General features: G+C 40.7%; 1 protein-coding gene across 4 annotated transcripts; it reads left to right on the forward strand.

Annotated features, from left to right (window-relative positions):
• Nucleotides 1-14,528: 14,528 nt before the first annotated feature.
• Nucleotides 14,529-17,021, forward strand: LOC146685323 (uncharacterized). Of its 4 annotated transcripts, none has more exons than XM_085442317.1 (5): nt 14,529-14,564; nt 15,219-15,309; nt 15,387-15,521; nt 15,678-15,755; nt 15,937-17,021. In XM_085442317.1, exons 2-5 carry the CDS (start codon nt 15,228-15,230, stop codon nt 16,110-16,112), a joined length of 471 nt encoding a protein of 156 aa, XP_085298443.1. In that variant the 5' UTR covers nt 14,529-14,564; nt 15,219-15,227; the 3' UTR covers nt 16,113-17,021. The 4 variants fall into 4 exon arrangements, 3 of the variants coding, with proteins under 3 accessions (XP_085298443.1, XP_085298444.1, XP_085298442.1); XR_014916911.1 differs by having other exon boundaries at nt 14,538-15,309; nt 15,937-16,375; nt 16,590-17,021; XM_085442318.1 differs by having other exon boundaries at nt 14,538-14,938.
• The last annotated feature ends 248 nt before the right edge of the window (nt 17,022-17,269 follow it).

Genomic DNA, 17,269 nt, shown 5'->3' on the forward strand with positions numbered 1-17,269 from the left:
CATATGAGCCCCTATGAGCAGTACTTTGGCGACAGTGGGAAGGAAAAACTCCCTTTTAACAGGAAGAAACCTCCAGCAGAACCAGGCTCAGGGAGGGGCGGGGCCATCTGCTGCGACCGGTTGGGGTGAGAGAAGGAAGACAGGATAAAGACATGCTGTGGAAGAGAGACAGAGGTTAATAACAGATATGATTCAATGCAGAGAGGTCTGTTAATACATAGTGAGTGAGAAAGGTGACTGGAAAGGAAAAACTCAGTGCATCATGGGAATCCCCGGCAGCCTACGTCTATTGCAGCATAACTAAGGGAGGATTCAGGGTCACCTGGTCCAGCCCTAACTATATGCTTTAGCAAAAAGGAAAGTTTGAAGCCTAATCTTGAAAGTAGAGATAGTGTCTGTCTCCTGAATCCAAACTGGAAGCTGGTTCCACAGAAGAGGGGCCTGAAAACTGAAGGCTCTGCCTCCCATTCTACTTTTAAATACTCTAGGAACAACAAGTAGGCCTGCAGAGCGAGAGCGAAGTGCTCTAATAGGGTGATATGGTACTACAAGGTCATTAAGATAAGATGGGATGGGAATGTGTACCTCATATTCCCATCCCATCATCGGCTAATACCTCTTGAGGAGCCAGGTTGTTCATCACACAGGTTTAGATTGTTCTTAATATGTAGTCCACACTGTCTTATGCAGCACTGCAGAACTCTGCTATATTAATAAAGCAAATTTTGGGTTAAAGAATTTGCTTCAGTTTACATTAAAGTGATGTGGGCACGCTGCCCTGTCAGTGTGGTAGAGTTATCTTACAGCGAGAAGGACCTGGGTTTGAATCCACCAGCTGCCTTTCTGTGCCCAAGGTGGGAATCATTGTTTGTCTTTCTACCACATGTATGTACACATGTATGTACACATGTATGTACACATGTATGTACACATGTATGTAGCCTGACTGTTGAGAGGTGGGATAAGTTCCAGACCCCACGACCCCGAGCTGCAAGAACACTCTCTGACATTTACTGTGACCTTATACTTCTGTCATATTCAGTAGGCTTTGCCAAAGAGGTGAAATTTCCATATAAGAGGTAAGTGTGATCCCGACCCATGAGCCAATTATCAGCACACCTCCTTACAAACCCACATATTGTGTACCACGTGTTGATTATGCAACGCTTCAGTCCGGCGCGCCCGTGTCAGAGAGGAACTCATCAGCATCCATTGTTGATGTGGTTCATTCAGAGTCATCAGAGAAACAGCAGAAGTGTGTTTGCTCACAGGAGCATCAGTGAAGCAGGAGAGCACACCCTGAAATGTGTGTTATTCAGTACACACTATATAACTGTTTAATTTCAGAATAAGAAGTATTTTAAATGTTTCATAAATGTAAAAATATGAAGTGTGTAGCGCCCACTCTTTCACATATGCTTGTAAGGGCAGAGCGCATGGCTGTGCCTGATTTTACACACCTGTGGCAGTCTTTGTGTGTGTGTGTGCGTGCGTGTGTGTGTGTTAGAAAGAAAGAAAGTCCAGCTTTACTCTGAGTCATCATTTTCATCATCTGCAGTTGGAGTGTATGATTTCATGCCTCAGCATCTACACTACATATAAACAGTCATCTGCGCCTGTGCAGCAGTGTGCAGCAGCCTGCTGGCAGACTGTTGGTAGGTCTGTGACTACACAGAGATTCCAGTGAGGTTTTAATTAGCTGCTGACTTGGATCTTGGCAGCCAGCGTAGAGATGCTTATGGATGACCATAAATCTGCACTGATGAGGATGGGACCACACCCCAGGGCCATCCAGACATAGGGCTGTCCCAGCCATCTCCACCTCCTTACCCCACAGAGCCCCTGTGCCAGTACTGGCAGGGACAGCCTTCATGTTTTCCAGCTATTACAAACACACAAACATGCAGCACATACACACATGCAGGCATCCACGCACATGGGGCACTTGTTGCAAGATGAATTTGAAATTGCATCACAGTCACTCCCTGACTGAACAGTCAGTCTGTCCTCTGCAGGTCCATGTCAGTGTGACCTTTAACCCCTCAACATTGACCAGGCCTGTTATGGCCTCGACGACTAGAATGTGAGAAACAGACACAGGGAGAACTCCTGCAAACTCCCTGCAAGTTTCACCAAAATTCAAGACAGGCTGAAACTTGTCCGAACATCATTATTAATTTACAGCTCTCAGCTGGTTAGCCCAGTGGGTCTAAGTCATTACCAGTCATGACCCTATCAGAATATTATTTATTTATTTTCTTTTGTTTCAAAGGTTTTGTGATGCACGGGGCAGATAAGGTAATCATTCTAAATGCACTAACAACTAAACTTATTTACTAAATACTTTGAACTTGTCTTCAGAATATAGGGACAGAGTCAGGGTCAGGGGTCATCGCTAAGGCTTAGACCTCAAAGGTTTATAGTCAGGTGTAAGGTTGGGGTTTGACTCTGTGACTTTATATTGAATTCTTCAGCAAATCTGCACAGCCAGACAGAACGTACAATGATTAGCTGTAGGGTGCACATACATGTAGACAAGGAGAAGAATAGACCTTCAATGTGTAATGTGCCTGTTTACAGTGTTTCTCTCTGTGCACTCCCACTGTTCATAAAAGATGCTTTACTACTTATGAACAAAATGGCTCTCATGACTCAGAGAGAGCCAGAGATTAATAATTATAATGTCTGCATAGACATTCAGAGGTGGATAAAGAAGAACCCCTCAGTGCATCATCAGCCCCCAGCAGCACAGTCAAGGGAGGGTTCAAGGTCGCCGGATCCGGTGGTAACTATAACCTTTATCTCTAATGAATCATCAGTGAACATGTAAATGGAGAGTCCTCTTCACACACTGAGGTTAATTATGGAGTTCCACAGGATTCAGTGCTAGGACCAATTCTGTTTAGATTACACATGTGTCATGGTCCGGGTGAGCACGGGGTTTTTCCACTCCGCTGGGTTCTACCTTCAGGCAGAGACTCCAATCAGCTTCCACACCTGGTTCCAATCAAGTCACCTGCATATAAGACCAGCATTCACAACAGACCTCTGCCAGATCTTCTGCTAACCCATGTCAGTGCTAGGCTGCGAACCCCTTGTGAGAACCCTCAACTACTGCTTTTTCCCTCACCGTGTTTTCTTTGTCATAGGACCCACCTGGCAGTCACGTTTCCCGAACTACTCTCATCTCCGCCTGGACGCTGGTTCTGTCATCTGGTCTCTTCCTCTCCACCATCGGACTACACCTGCCTGCCTCCCTGCCAAGTCCCTCCCTCCACGCATATTCTGGATCCTCTCTGGACACTCCTCACCCGGAACCCCCTGGACTCCCCTTCCTCGCATGACACTTTAAACCTGCAACGCGTAAGCCCTAACCTCCATAGCCTAATCCTGCAGCTGTGATTCACTGGACTGCCACTGACTACTTGTCTCTTCTCATTATAGTGACTGCGTACCTCCATCCAAGCCGCTGCCCCTTTTTTCCATCCGTGAAATCCAGCACCTAGCCATAGCACTCAGTTTCATGTTCACAGTTTGGCCTCACAGTTCACAGTTCATAGCATTTCATAATTCATAGCATTCATAGTCTCCTGTTGTGTAATTTCACTAGACACTTGTAAATAAAGCACTGTGTTCACGCCCGTTTGCCTCCCTCTGTGTCTGCATTTGAGTCCACACCCACAGCCGGGCCCTCTCGGCCGTAACAACATGCTTCCCTTAGGCAGCATCATTAGAAGACATAGCATACATTTACACTGCTATGCAGATGACACCCAGCTCTATCTGTGCATGAAGCCAGATAACACACACCAATGAGTTAAACTGCAGGAATGTCTTAAAGACATAAAGACCTGGATGGTGACTCTTGCCCTGGGAAGGAAAGATTTACATTTTAAGAGAAATAACATAATAGATATTTTTGCTTAATTGCATAACTAAAATTTTTGATTACTCCAGACTTCATCTCCTTAGTTGTAAGATGTTGGAAGATCAACTCTTCTCATGTGCACCTACCTTGATAGACTAGTAGGAGGGCTCAAGATGTTGAAAGATGAACTAGAGGTTCAGCTTTTACCGATGACCTGAACCTAACCTGAAACAGAATTCATAGTTAAGTCAATGCCTCCAAATTTGCCAGGATATAACAAAGCCAGATTTGTTTTCACCACCGTACTTCATATTTGGTATGAATGCAATAAAACTGTGACTGGGATCAAATAGCTCTGTTATTACACAAAAATGTGATATGCTCTTCAAGCAGTAGTTTGAAACTTCTTCTTCTTATTATTAAAATGTATTTGTTCTTTGAGCATCAATTTTAAGATTAGCTTACAGGTATTATAGAATAGAATCACATTAAATCAATCAATAAGTAGTTATTAAATAGTGTCAAAGGTTCTCTCTTCCATAAACATTTAGAACAAACTAGAGGCACGGTGGGACTGATGTGACTCTACTGCCTGGATTGCCTGTCTCAGCCTCCTGGTGGGCTTAGGGCATGAAGTGTATGTATCCAAATATGCTGCCTCCTTCATGTTAATACTTCTTTTAGCGTCAGCAGCGATCAGAGAGGAATTACATACCACAAACTGCAGAGAAATGATTTATGTATGTTATGGTTAGAGCCAGTGGACGCAGCCACGTGCCTAAATGCTTTTTTTCTTTTTTTCTCATATGTGAGCTGAATGAGGATGAAATTTCACTGTGCACACCCCGACAGGTTTTTAGGTGGATTTCTTTTTCCTCTTGAGCAGTCGAGGAAGCTTCATCTGGCAGACTGAGACTCAGTGCTATTAGCATACTTATGAACTTTCACACTACCTTAATTCTCAAATTAAACACCTGCCTCGTTTTACCGCTCAGATGTTTCTGAACGCCGGCTCTTTCTCTTTGTGAGTCATAACTTTACCCTCTCTATCCTCTGTCCCTGTCTCATTTCTTTTGCTTGTCCTTCGTAGGAAGCTGCCGCCAAAGCTGGGCAGAAATTTTGACATCTCAAGTTTTTTTTATTCACAATAACAAATATTAAGATGATTAAGATCAACATTAAGATTAACATTATTACTTTTTCATTACAATATTTATGTCAATGTAATGTATTTAAACTTGGCCATGAAATAAAAATCATGTCTAGGACACAGGAAGTTCTTCTCCCTTTGTTTTTCTTTTTGATCCATGGATACCAAAATAAGATTTAAGATAAAAATTTCTTCTTGTTCGATTTTAAAATTTCCTTTTCTTGCTTTTAAGTTACAATTACTTTTGAACTTTGTGTAATTTCTCTCCATTTTTACAGTTTCCCTGTGCTCTGGCCACCAGGCCATCTGTCTACGTTCCTGAATTCTCCTGTTCCCAGTCTATATTTTGAAGTTCCTCTTCTGATCTCCTTCATCCACCAGTCTAAATTTCATCTTTTTTATACATGTTTGGGATCTGCCAGGAAATTTAGAATGATCATAGAGGTAAGCTTTTGTTTAGTCACGTTTAATGTTGAAATCATCAAAGCTGTGCTACTTCTGGTCTTTGTTTAGTTTGCTTAGTTTGGGCAGCATATGTTACACTTACACTCCAGTTCAAATAGGCTAGCTGTTTAGCTGTTTGCCTGTTAGTCCTCTGCAATCTCTAGCCTGTGAGCTAAAGCTAGTTCAGCTGCTCGGGTCCTGATGCCTGTTTCCAGGTCTCTTCCAAAGCAAACGTCTCCCAAAGCTTCAGTGTCAGTCTGGTCTAACTCTTGGTTCAAACCACTGTTTGTTTCCAAGCCTTCATTCAGTCCATGCTAGCACCTATTCTGTTTACAGCGCATACATACTTCCTGTAGGCAGTATCATTAGAAGACATAGCAAACATTTTCACTGCTATGCAGATGACACCCAAATGTATCTGTCCATGAAGCCAAATAACACACACCAATTAGTTAAACTGCAGGAATGATGATGCTGACATTGTTTTTGACCAGGATATGTCTTTCAATGCACATATTAAACAAATATGTAGGACTGCACTTCCAAGAAGGCCTGACTCTCAAACTCTGCTCTGTTCTGTCAGGTTGAGGTCATGACTCAGTGCAGGCCAGTCAAGTTCTTCTACACCACGCATGCACAGTCATGTTGGAACAGGAAGGGGCCAAACTGTTCCCATAAAGTTAGGGCCATGAAAATCTTAGTATGCAGAAGCACTGAGAGTTCCCTCACTGAACTTGAACATGAACCGAGAGGCTGACACAAATTCTGAAAAACAGCAACACACCAAAATCCACCTACTCTGACTGTAGTGTTTTCAACAAAGATGTTGCTGACACCGAGTTAAACCACAAATGGAGACCCTGGAGTTTAGTTGCAGCTTGTTTAATTGTCTCCATGAACATGTGGTGAAACCTGAAATGACAGAAAATAAACTCCATCTCAACAGGCAGAAGCATGTTTACATCAATAAAGTGCATTACTCTCACTAAAACATGTTAGCAAAATATACATTAATATCCAACCTCTCTGTATAAACTGTCATATAAAGGAACTTACAGTGTTCTAGCCTGATAATTCAGAGTAGATGGCATCTGGTTACATTTCCATACTGCCTTTAGCATGTGGAGCCTGTTTCTCAGCAAAAACCGAGTGCTTGACCGGAACTGGAAGTGCACCGCCAGAACAGGAAATACATTTTAGCGATCTTTTCCTTTTAAGTAAAACGTATAGAAAGGGTTTCATTTTAACAACATGTATTTATATTTTTTAACGACAAATATTTTTAGAATTATTTATTTTTAAACTTATGAACTTATTTATTCAGAGAAATGCCTTAAGGGCAACACACTGACCTTTACACTTGGCACAGTTTAGTCAGACAAACAGAAGCACCGCTCTGCAGATCAGTGGTACTGTACGGTGGACCCTGGAGACAAAGCAACGTACAAACTCCAAAACACAACAGAAGTGCTCCAGGATGCTAGGGGGCAGTGTTGAGCTTTTGTTACCTGGTGGCTACACAAGCCAGGAAGTACCAATGACCGGATCTGGTGTGTGGTAGTAACAGGTAAATGAATTTTTTTTTTAATTATTTGAATATATATGAGTGCTTGTGTATGAATACACAAACAATACACACATGCTTTCAATTGTGTAATTTAAGTGATCTAGGTAGCTCTGTTTTGGAAATTCAGTTAATGCTAGAAATGTGCTTCGGCGTTTGTACGTGTTTTGTCTTTAGAGGCCACCGTAGTAATGTGCCTTACACCACAGCATCCGATGCTTTGCATTGCACTTGATGATGTAAGGCTTCTATGCAGCTGCTTGGCCATGGAAACACAATCCATGAAGCTCTCTCCACACTGCTCCTGATCTAATCTGAAGGCCACAAGAAGTTTGGAGGTGTGTACTGACTGACTGCAGAAAGTCTGTGGCCTCTGCACACTACGCACCTTAGCATCTTGTGAACATGATCTATGACTTTATATGCCCCACCACTTCATGACTAAGCTGCTGTCATCCCCAATGGAACAACTGGCATCCTATCAGGGTACCACTTTACAATTCACAGAGTTTCTGAGAGCAACCCATTTTTTCACAAATGTTTGTAGCAGCAGCCTCCATACCTAGCTGCTTGGGTCTGCGAAACACCTGTCACCATGGAAGTGATTGGAACACCTGAGTGGATACTTGCAGTATAGTTGCAAGTAGAACACTTTCTGGTGGTGACAGTGGTTCCCAACAACACCATTAAGACTGATACTGATATCACTTACATAAACTTATAATAAGATCACTGTAGCCATTCAACTAATTACATCCACATCTAAATGTGTGTTCTGGTGTTTTGCTAGACTAGGTCTGATGATTCATATTTGAAAAGTTGATTTAAAAAGCAAAGCCCAAAGGAAGTATCTTAAATACCACTGAGAGTTACCAGGAGCTGCTCCAAAAACCTTTAGGTCCAATGGACCTCCATTTAAAAAGCACAAACCTCTCTCATGAAATACTTATAGACATTTCTAGGATACAAGCTGTTCCTCAGTCTGTTGTCTACACACACACACACACACACACACACACACACACACACACACACACACACACACACACACACACACACACACAGCTGCAAATAGAGAAATCTGCAATTCACCTCAGATTCTGCGCTCCAACACCAAGCCTCATTCAAAGACATGTTTTTGATGTTTAAGTGGCTTTTCTGCTTCTCAACAACGGTATGCTTTTGTTCCCCAATATAATTACCTTTAGCTTGAAAAAGAAAGAGAGAGACAGAGAGAGAATGTCCATGATAATAAATGTTTTTGTCAATATCACAACAAGAGGTTTCTAATTTTGCGTTTTGTTGAATGACTTTGACAGATGAATTGGCATGGGCACATCCCAGCTCTTAATGTTGCCTTGGTTGTAATACACAGAAACACACTTCACTGTTCAACAACGTCAAGTTTCCCTGCCTCACAATCTCAAACATTTAAACCTGCTTTATCTCCCTCGTGGTTTACCATGTTTCCTGTTGGAAATGTTTTTGTCATTTGTTGAAAGCTGTAAGTTCTTCACCTTGAGCTGCATGTACACACGTCTTAATCTCGCTCGCTAATTCTGTCTTTTTGTGTTCCTGTGGTGGAGGAACTATTGCATTTGTCTGCTGTTTATTAGTTTATTGATAAGCTCATTTCAAATTACCATTTAGAGCTGGAATGGGCCATCAGCAAGAAGCTCGGTGACTGTGTCTGGAAATGATTCAAATGATCATGAGAAACATGGTGGATCAGTCCAAAGCTACACGGGAACTTTTATGTAACTGACAGCAGCCGCTCGCTCATCTGTCAGATTGATGGTTGCTGAAACTGGTCACCCAATGGAGGATGTTAACAGGTTAATTTTTTTCTAGTTTTTGTTGACATTGGTCCTCCTCATCCTCTGCTGACGCTGTGGGGTCTGGCTTTAGGACCACAGATCCTTTGAGCCCTGTGGGTTTACCTGGTGGGGCCTTTTTGGAACAGGTTGGTACGAGCACATCCCATGAATGCTGATCAAGCTAAGGACCTGGAGATCTGAAGGTCAACACTTCGAACTCTTTGTTGTGTTTTTTGAGAAGATGTAACAATATTATCCTGCTGGAGGAAGCTATTGCCAGTACCTCAGACCCTCCACAAAGATGGTGAGTCAGCATCCCAACATGAAAATGCTGGTGGGCACCAGTGCTGCTCCTCAGCTGCACTGGTGCCCACCAGCACGTATGGTGTAAATGTGAACGTCTTAGATAATGTCCTTCTTGAGTTACTAGGACTTTTAGCCGTGGTGCCTGTGGGATGAACCTATAGCTTTAGTTGGGACTGTTTAGATATGTGTTTTATGTGATTTTGTTTCTGTTTTGTTGGCAGATCGGCGTTAAGACTGGACACATGTGAAACCTTTTAATGGTCCTTGAGTTCCTGTTCTCCCTGGACTCCTCCTTGGACTCTCTGTCCATCATTTGCAAGATGATGTTTTCTGATGGTAAACATTTTATCACCTTGAAGCAGTTCCACAGAACCTCTTTAAAGAATGATTTTATGTCAGAATAAATGATAAATGTCAAGAGGTAGGCATCCCAAAGGCAGAATGGCTCGGTCCTTATATTAAAACCCCAGCTAGGACACGTAGTAGGCACCAGTGCTGTGAGTGAAGGGAAACCTCATAAAAAGGAGTGGCGTGCAATGGAGATCAGCTCTGTCACCTGTGGGGAACTAATGGCAGTCAAGAGGCAGCAAAGCCTGAAATAAGGAGATACTAAAATTTATGAAAAGAATCAGCCATCCAGCCTGATTATCACTCTCACAGAAGTGTGTGTGTGTGTGTGTGTGTGTGTGAGGAAGTGAGTGACACCAAAAGATGCTTTAAATAGAGGTGAGGCACACATTCAGCAGTAAATGAAAAACATATTATTTCTATCCTCCGTTTTCAGTAACCAGAAGTTCTGTGGAGACATAAAAGTGTGCTGGTTTAGGACTGCAAAGACAAGTTAGTGAGATGTTGTCATGTCTGGTGCTGTAGCAGGCAGGATGTGGACTTGCGAACTGAGAGAGGCAGCTTTATTTCTCTAAAATATTCCGTACAGGGAAATAAAACCTAACGCAGGAAACTAGAAACTAAGAGGATGACAAGGACCACAGGAGAACACACAGCTACATGGACGACACGACAACGGGCAGAGGAAACACAAAGGATAACAGGAGATACAGGAGGGAAACTCAGCTGGGACTAATCTGACAAAATGAGACAAGGAAGCAAAACTGAAAACACTGAACACAGGACTGTCAAAATAAAACAGGAAACACGAGACATTCACAAAGACGTGGACTCGACACTGTGACATGGAGACATGAGTGACAGGGGGAACACGGAGCAGAGGAAGAAACCTAAAGACTGTAAATCTAGCATTAGCAGAAAACAACACAGAGTGTGACCAGAAAACACAAACACTGGGTCACCTGACCAGGACATGAGGACACACGTGTGCTGACTGTGTCATATTTAACATTTCATGAACGTAGCAATAAGACTGATTACAGGTGAAAAAAACTTTTAAGAGCTCTAAAGCTCATTTTAACACTTTTTAACCCCAGTTTTTCTCTTTTTGATACCACAACAATTCAGAGTGCTTCAGAGATTTTATGTCTGTGAAGGTTCTCAGTCATCCAGGTCATCGTAGTCTAAGGAGCTTGGAAAGAAAAGCATCTCCAGATGCTTAAGAAGCAACTTAAGAGATTTTAGTTTTTGTATTGATTTGCTGTTTCACATCGCAGACACCTGTTAACAAATCACATCATTCACATCATTGTTAACTCTGGCAACACCACAGGATCAGCTTTCAGAGCTCGTCCTGGACAGAATGACCCTCGAACATGTAATAGGATCTAACAGAAAAACAATGTGGTTTCATCCAGCTGTTATCCTGAAGTACATTCATTGCATGTGCACGGGCACAGTGAGATGTAAACCCAGCTTCTAATATTTATTTATTAGTGCTGTAACTGAGCCCTAAGTGCCCAGAGTAGCCCAGATTAAGACCCCAGAGAGATGGGTCAGCTGTGCCTAAGCTCAAAGCTTACAGCGTGTGGTGGTTGAAATCAGCACATAGCCACTGTAGACACTGTGCAGAGAAAGAAAGGTCAAATGTGTAATTCTGATAATTATTTCATAACATTGAAATGTGCAGAAACGTTGGGTATTGTTTGAGAGTGAGGAGAGTTCTGAAACTAATCTTTATGTTCATCATTTTTGTTCAAATGTCAGACGTATCCATGTTAGAGATGAAGTGTAACAGCAGAGTGGGGCCAACAGTGGCTTTAATGACGCCACTTTAATGTGAATGAACCCACTCATTTAAAAAGTGGCTGCATGTTGTGTGACTGATCAGTCAATTAATCCCAAACCATTACAGTGTATTTATCAAGCGGTCTGGACTCCCTGCTCACCTCATGCTCCACTTCCATCTGATCCTGGCACCGGTACTCTGTTTGGCAAGAGACGGCCTATAAATAAAGGCCTGTGCAAAAAATGTGTTAATTACTAATTAGAGAGAAAGGGACCAACTGAGGGTTTGCTGGAAAGCTATAGTGCATGAGTGCGTGCATCCCTGTGTGTGTGTCTGTGTCTGTGTGTGGGTGTTCAGTGTACATTTTATTCTGAGGCACACAGAGATGGTGCCACCAGAACACCATCACTTCAAATCAGATGGAACAGCCAGGGGGGCGCTGATCAGGAATTTAGTAACGGAGTAAGACTGACGGCAACACAGCGTATCTGTGGGTGTGTGACTGTGTGGAAGCTACACTTAAACAGATACAATAAGCACGTGTAGCAAGAAAGACAACAGACTTAATAAGAGATTGGGATTAAAATAAACACAGTAATCATAAATACGTTCATTTATTGTGACTTTATAACAAAATGTAGTTCAGCAAATCTGCGACATCACAATAAACACATTTAAAAAAACATAAAATAGATAAATCAATAATCAGATAGTTGTGATATAATAACAGAATAATAAGCAAAAGATGTATTAACAGGCTCACTAACATTACCTATTAGCAACTTTCAACAAGCAAATCCCATCTGGCCAGCTGTGACTGAGCGAGCTGATACAGGGAAATACTGTGTGGAGCACGTCCTCGGTGTTTAAGGTCCGGCGCTGCAGGGGTTTGAATCTGATGTGAACAGTGAAAACACTGACAACTTGATTTCATTTTAGCATTCTGACTAAACACTAAAATGACAGGTTTTGCCCTTCTGCGTTAGTTTTCATTAGAAAAAGGTTTTTGACAGAAACTGATGAAAATTATTAGTCAGTGGAATTAAAACTGTATATAATGGGGAGTCTTCTTCAGGATAATTATGGAGTTTCACTGGGTTCTGTGACCATTTCTATTTACATTACACATTTATCTGATATTGGCTTCTCCTCATTGGCTCATCTTATCTAAAAGGCCTGACGTACAGTACAGCACTGTGGTCCCAGACTAGTTGGTTACTGGTGGTTTAACAGTAGAATGGGAGGCAGAGCCTTCAGTTTTCAGGCCCCTCTTCTGTGGAACCAGCTTCCAGTTTGGATTCAGGAGACAGACACTATCTCTACTTTCAAGATTAGGCTTCAAACTTTCCTTTTTGATGAAGCTTATATTTAGAGCTGGATCAGGTGACCCTGAATCCTCCCTGCACTACAACTGTCCTCGGCTGCTGGGGGCATCTCATGGTGCACTTTCTTCTTCACCCACCTGTTTTTACTCACTATATGTTTATACAGAACTCTACTTATAAGCATATAATCATTGATCTCTGGCTCTCTTCCACAGCATTTCTTTAGTCATGCTTCCCTCCTCTCACCCCCACCAGTTGGGGCAGATGGCCCCGCCCCTCCCTGAGGTTCTGCCAGAAGTTTCTTCCTGTTAAAATGGATTTTTTTCTTCCCGCTGTTGCCAAGGGGACGGAGTGATTTTTTCTAAGATTGTAGGATCTTTACGTTACAATATTAAGTGCCTTGAGGTCACCTTTGTTGTCATCTGGCATTATATAAATAACATTTGAAAAATGGAGTTGGAACTACAAAAGCTATGTGCAGTATGAAGATATTAGCACTGACTGCAAATAACTAATTTTAAACATGGGGAAACCTACAACTGTGTGTTAACAGAGCAGTGTGCAGCATATGCAGTTTAATATCTTCATAAAGACTGAGGCCTCTAAAAAAGGGGACGGTTAACCCTTTAAGACCTACCATAGAACCAAGTCCGCCAGAGCTTATATCATATTTTTACATGCTGTGGAGCCATTTTTGGGAGCATTTCAAGTTGCTATACATCAATACAACTGTTATAGCCCTAATTTTAATAATATGTATGCATTAAGTGCATAGTAATTACATAAATTGCAAAAAAGTGCAATAAACTACAAAAAATTGAAAATCGTTTTTGCTTTTTTAACATATATTTGTAGTTAGAGAAATTTAAGAGGCTTATCCCTCAAAACTGTAAATGCAAAAAAGTTGCACAAACTAGTTTCCCACCACAGGAAATTTATTTTAAATGTCTTCATAGTTTTATTTTTGAAATACACCAATTTTTATATACTGCAGGAAAAACGAAAATAAATATTATACTGCAAATTTGCAAAAAAGCAGCATGTGCATCAAAATAAACTATTTCCAGCAGTGCAATATGAGTCCTAAGCATCCCAGAAACCACACAGAAAGTCATAAAGTCAAACATAACTTTTAAAAACACCAGTATAGGCTCATGAGGTCCTGATGGTAAAAAACTACATTTCAGCGAAAATGACGTCATTTCCGGTTTCGGGCAGGTCATGGCGGACATGCGATAGTTCGCGCTGATGGACGTCTATTCTAACGAACGTAGGAAGTGTTACAAACAGCTGATCGGATCGGCAAAGCCTGTTTCTGGAATATTCTGTTTTTGTTGCTGCAAGTGCTTTTTATGCAATTTTTGCAAAGCTATATGTGGAAGGAAACTGACCTAGGACAAGATGATGGCATAAATGTAAGTACAACTTCTCTGGCTTCATATGCAAAAAAATTTATTGCGCTAGCTTACGTGGTTGCAGTGCTACCGGGATTTAAAAGTAGTTGCACAAAACGGAGCGTGCCCGCTCCGACCGGCTTTAAAGGGTTAATTCATTTGTTCAGTTTCTTACAATGCAAGGTTAAATGTTCGTCTTCCTCATCTGGTGACTACAGTCAAAGACAACAGAGTTACAGTGTGTCCAAGGCAGGAGGAAAGGCTCAAGACATGTGAATGACATTAAGGGCCACCACCTGATCAGCCTGCTCACACAGCAAATCACTGGAGTTAAATATTCTGGAGTTAGGCATAAAAGTGCGCAAGAGTTACATTCCGGGAGTTTATTTTTCACCTTATACTACAGTCAGTGTTGGGGAGTACTCTAAAGCGGTGTAATATTTAGGTGTTCATTCACTGGGTGCTAAGGAGTCTAATTCAACACATTGCTGGTGTTGTTTGTCTGTCGACCGTTACAGCGCGTATCTGTGTTTCTTTCTTGGACTCCGACATGTAGGAGGTAAAAATACTTTATTTACTTTGGAATTTTCTGTGAGTGTAGTGATGTTATTTATATATATATATTCAGTTACATGGATGCACAAGTAAAATATAAAGTTAACTAACTAGCACTACATGTGTTTTCTGTATGTTATGCTGATTTGGAGATAGCAGCTAGGCTAATGCTAGTCAAAAGTTAGCTAACTTACTTATCTTACTGTATTTTAAGATACACATTTCACGTTGTCAATGAAAACGTTTATTTCTATTTCTTAATTTTAACACCAACGTTTAATTTAACGTTAGCTAACTACAGTAATATTCTGTTTAGACTCATGGTAATGGCCGTATTTAACCAAAGAGAGGTGCAGCCTGCACTGATGAGATGTTGAGGTACCATTAACATCAGTTAGTTAGTCCTGCTGCACACTGAGACATGCACACAACCCTGTCTCCAGAACTGTAAAGACAAGGACACAGCAAACATGCAGTCACATTGTCTGCTAAACCAGCCTAGCTAAATAGATTTTAAGCAATATTTAGTGTGGACAGGCTAACTCAATGTAAGACAGTGTTCGTTGATTAAGTTATACACAGTTTATATAGAGTTACCATAAACAACCTCTTCTTCTTGTGTTGTGTTTCATAGTAGTAAAGGTATTTTTTTCCGTAGGTGGCCAAGATGTTGATAAAAGTAAAACACAGAGAGACAAAGAAATATGCAAAATTGGAAGAAGTCAGCTTCACAGATTTTGTGAGAGCAGGTAAGTTATGGTTTGTACTAAGTCATTAAAGAAGAAATGATAATGTTGTTAGTAACTGAGTGATGATTTTACTTCAGTGCAGCAGAAGTTTCTCATACCAGAAAATGCAGCACTGAAAGTCACGGATGAGCAGGGTATAGAGGTGGATGAGGATATCTTTCCTGAACTTGCAGCAGTCAAAGAGGTGTGTTTTGTCATCTATACAGCTGAAGGTAAGTAAATATATGCTCTGATAGATTTTGAAGGATTTGATTTGTACAGTTACTCTTAAATAAACATTTTTAATTTGTCTAATATCCTGTGGTAACAATCACAAAATGCTGTTTTCATGGCTCAACAGTAAGTTGGATTTATCACATGCATTTCAGACATCCTGGAAACACAATCATCCAAGAAGCTGCGTGACTGCTCAGACCTAACACACTATGTGACACTCACACCTTGTGGTATGTAAATTGTATATTACCATAATAAAATACAAAATAACCATCTGTTCTCCTGGGAGAAAGTATAATTTAATCAAAGCGTGCAATTTACTGGCCCTGTGTGCATAAATGGTATCTTTGTTGTGTTGTGTTTTTGATTGTATATACCTTGTATTCTAATATTTTTATTTGTCACCCTCAGATTTGACTGTCCTGAAGCAACATGTGGAAGAGCCCTCCTCTCCAAGTCTAACAGATACATTGTCTGTCTCAACCACCAGCTGTCAGAGCAGTGACACAAGTGATGCCGGACTTCAAATGGTTCAGCCTCTATTGGACAGCATACATGAAAGAAATGTAGATACAGTACTTAATTGACTTATACTTGACTCTTTAGTTGCCATTACTTGAAAAAGCTTAAACACGAAGATAAAACAGATTAGAGAAAAATAATTTAATATAGTATTTCATGTAGTTTGCTCTGCAACTGTAGTGTGTAATAAGACTTGCTCTCTCTCTCTCGCTCTCTCTCTGTTTTTGTTATGCATGTTAACCATGAAACGTGTTTCCATGATCAGTGTCCTGCTTTTCAGGTAAATGAAACCATTTTTAAGAAGATACTGGTCCTAGAAAGGGAGAAAGTAAGACATTTCAAATGTTTTGATGCCCAAATGTCATATGGGTGTGATTCACAATTTTATGTTCTGTGAGAGAGTTGCATTACTTAATTTGTTGGCTTGATGGAGACTTTACAGAGTCTTCCTCACGTTAACACTGCATTACAAGAAGTGCTTATTCTGTAGTCATTTTTTTCCTTTAATTCTGTTTTTTTTTTTTCTTTTCGCCCAATGTTAGGCCTTTCTGACCTCAACTGTTTAGCTGCCAATAATGGTGGATATTATGCTATTACAGTACTGTTACACAGAATGTATGTTAATCCATGCAGCATTCATATTTGAATATGTTATTTTTGATAAATAAAATCCATACATTCATAATAATCACTATTGTGTTTTTGTAGTAATTTGCACCAAAAACCTAAAACTTTTTTCAATTGATGAGTAACACTACAAAAGAGTTAATATCAAACTTAACTCTAGTTATGAGTTAAATTTTACTCTATATGGTAGTAGAAATTTCACTCCGTGAGAGTTTAGTTTTAACTCCTATAAAGAGTTGAAAAATCAACTCCCGGAAAAGAGTTACTCTAACTCTGCACTAGAGTTCATTCGATGGTCACGCATGTACACTCAAATGTAGTTAATCTGAACTCCCTGAGAGTTTATTCCAAAGACCAGAATTTGCTGTGCACAGGGAAACACTGAGCCAACAGGTCAGAGATACTTTTTGTTGCTAAACTGATCTTAATGATGTTTTTGAGAAATGAAGCACAAAATATTTTCAGTTGATAATATTACCTGAGCAGAGCTGTTTTTTTTGTTTTTTTACAAGGGTTCAAAATCACAAGTTTTTACCATCTAAACAAAACTGGTAACTTTGAAGCCCAAAAGTAGTGAAAAGTAGAGAATAGCCAT

This window comes from Copadichromis virginalis, linkage group LG19 (assembly GCF_057382275.1).
Source record: "Copadichromis virginalis isolate Kocher_CV1m ecotype Utaka linkage group LG19, C_Virginalis_male_GT1.1, whole genome shotgun sequence".
Taxonomy (NCBI): Eukaryota; Metazoa; Chordata; class Actinopteri; order Cichliformes; family Cichlidae; genus Copadichromis; species Copadichromis virginalis.

Bases quoted from the DNA above. Each gene is read 5' to 3' on its own strand.
- LOC146685323 (XM_085442317.1), top strand. From the start codon at position 15,228: ATGTTGATAAAAGTAAAACACAGAGAGACAAAGAAATATGCAAAATTG. The intron at 15,310-15,386 runs GTAAGTTATGGT...ATTTTACTTCAG, and splicing joins CACAGATTTTGTGAGAGCAG to TGCAGCAGAAGTTTCTCATA. The intron at 15,522-15,677 runs GTAAGTAAATAT...CATGCATTTCAG, and splicing joins TGTCATCTATACAGCTGAAG to ACATCCTGGAAACACAATCA.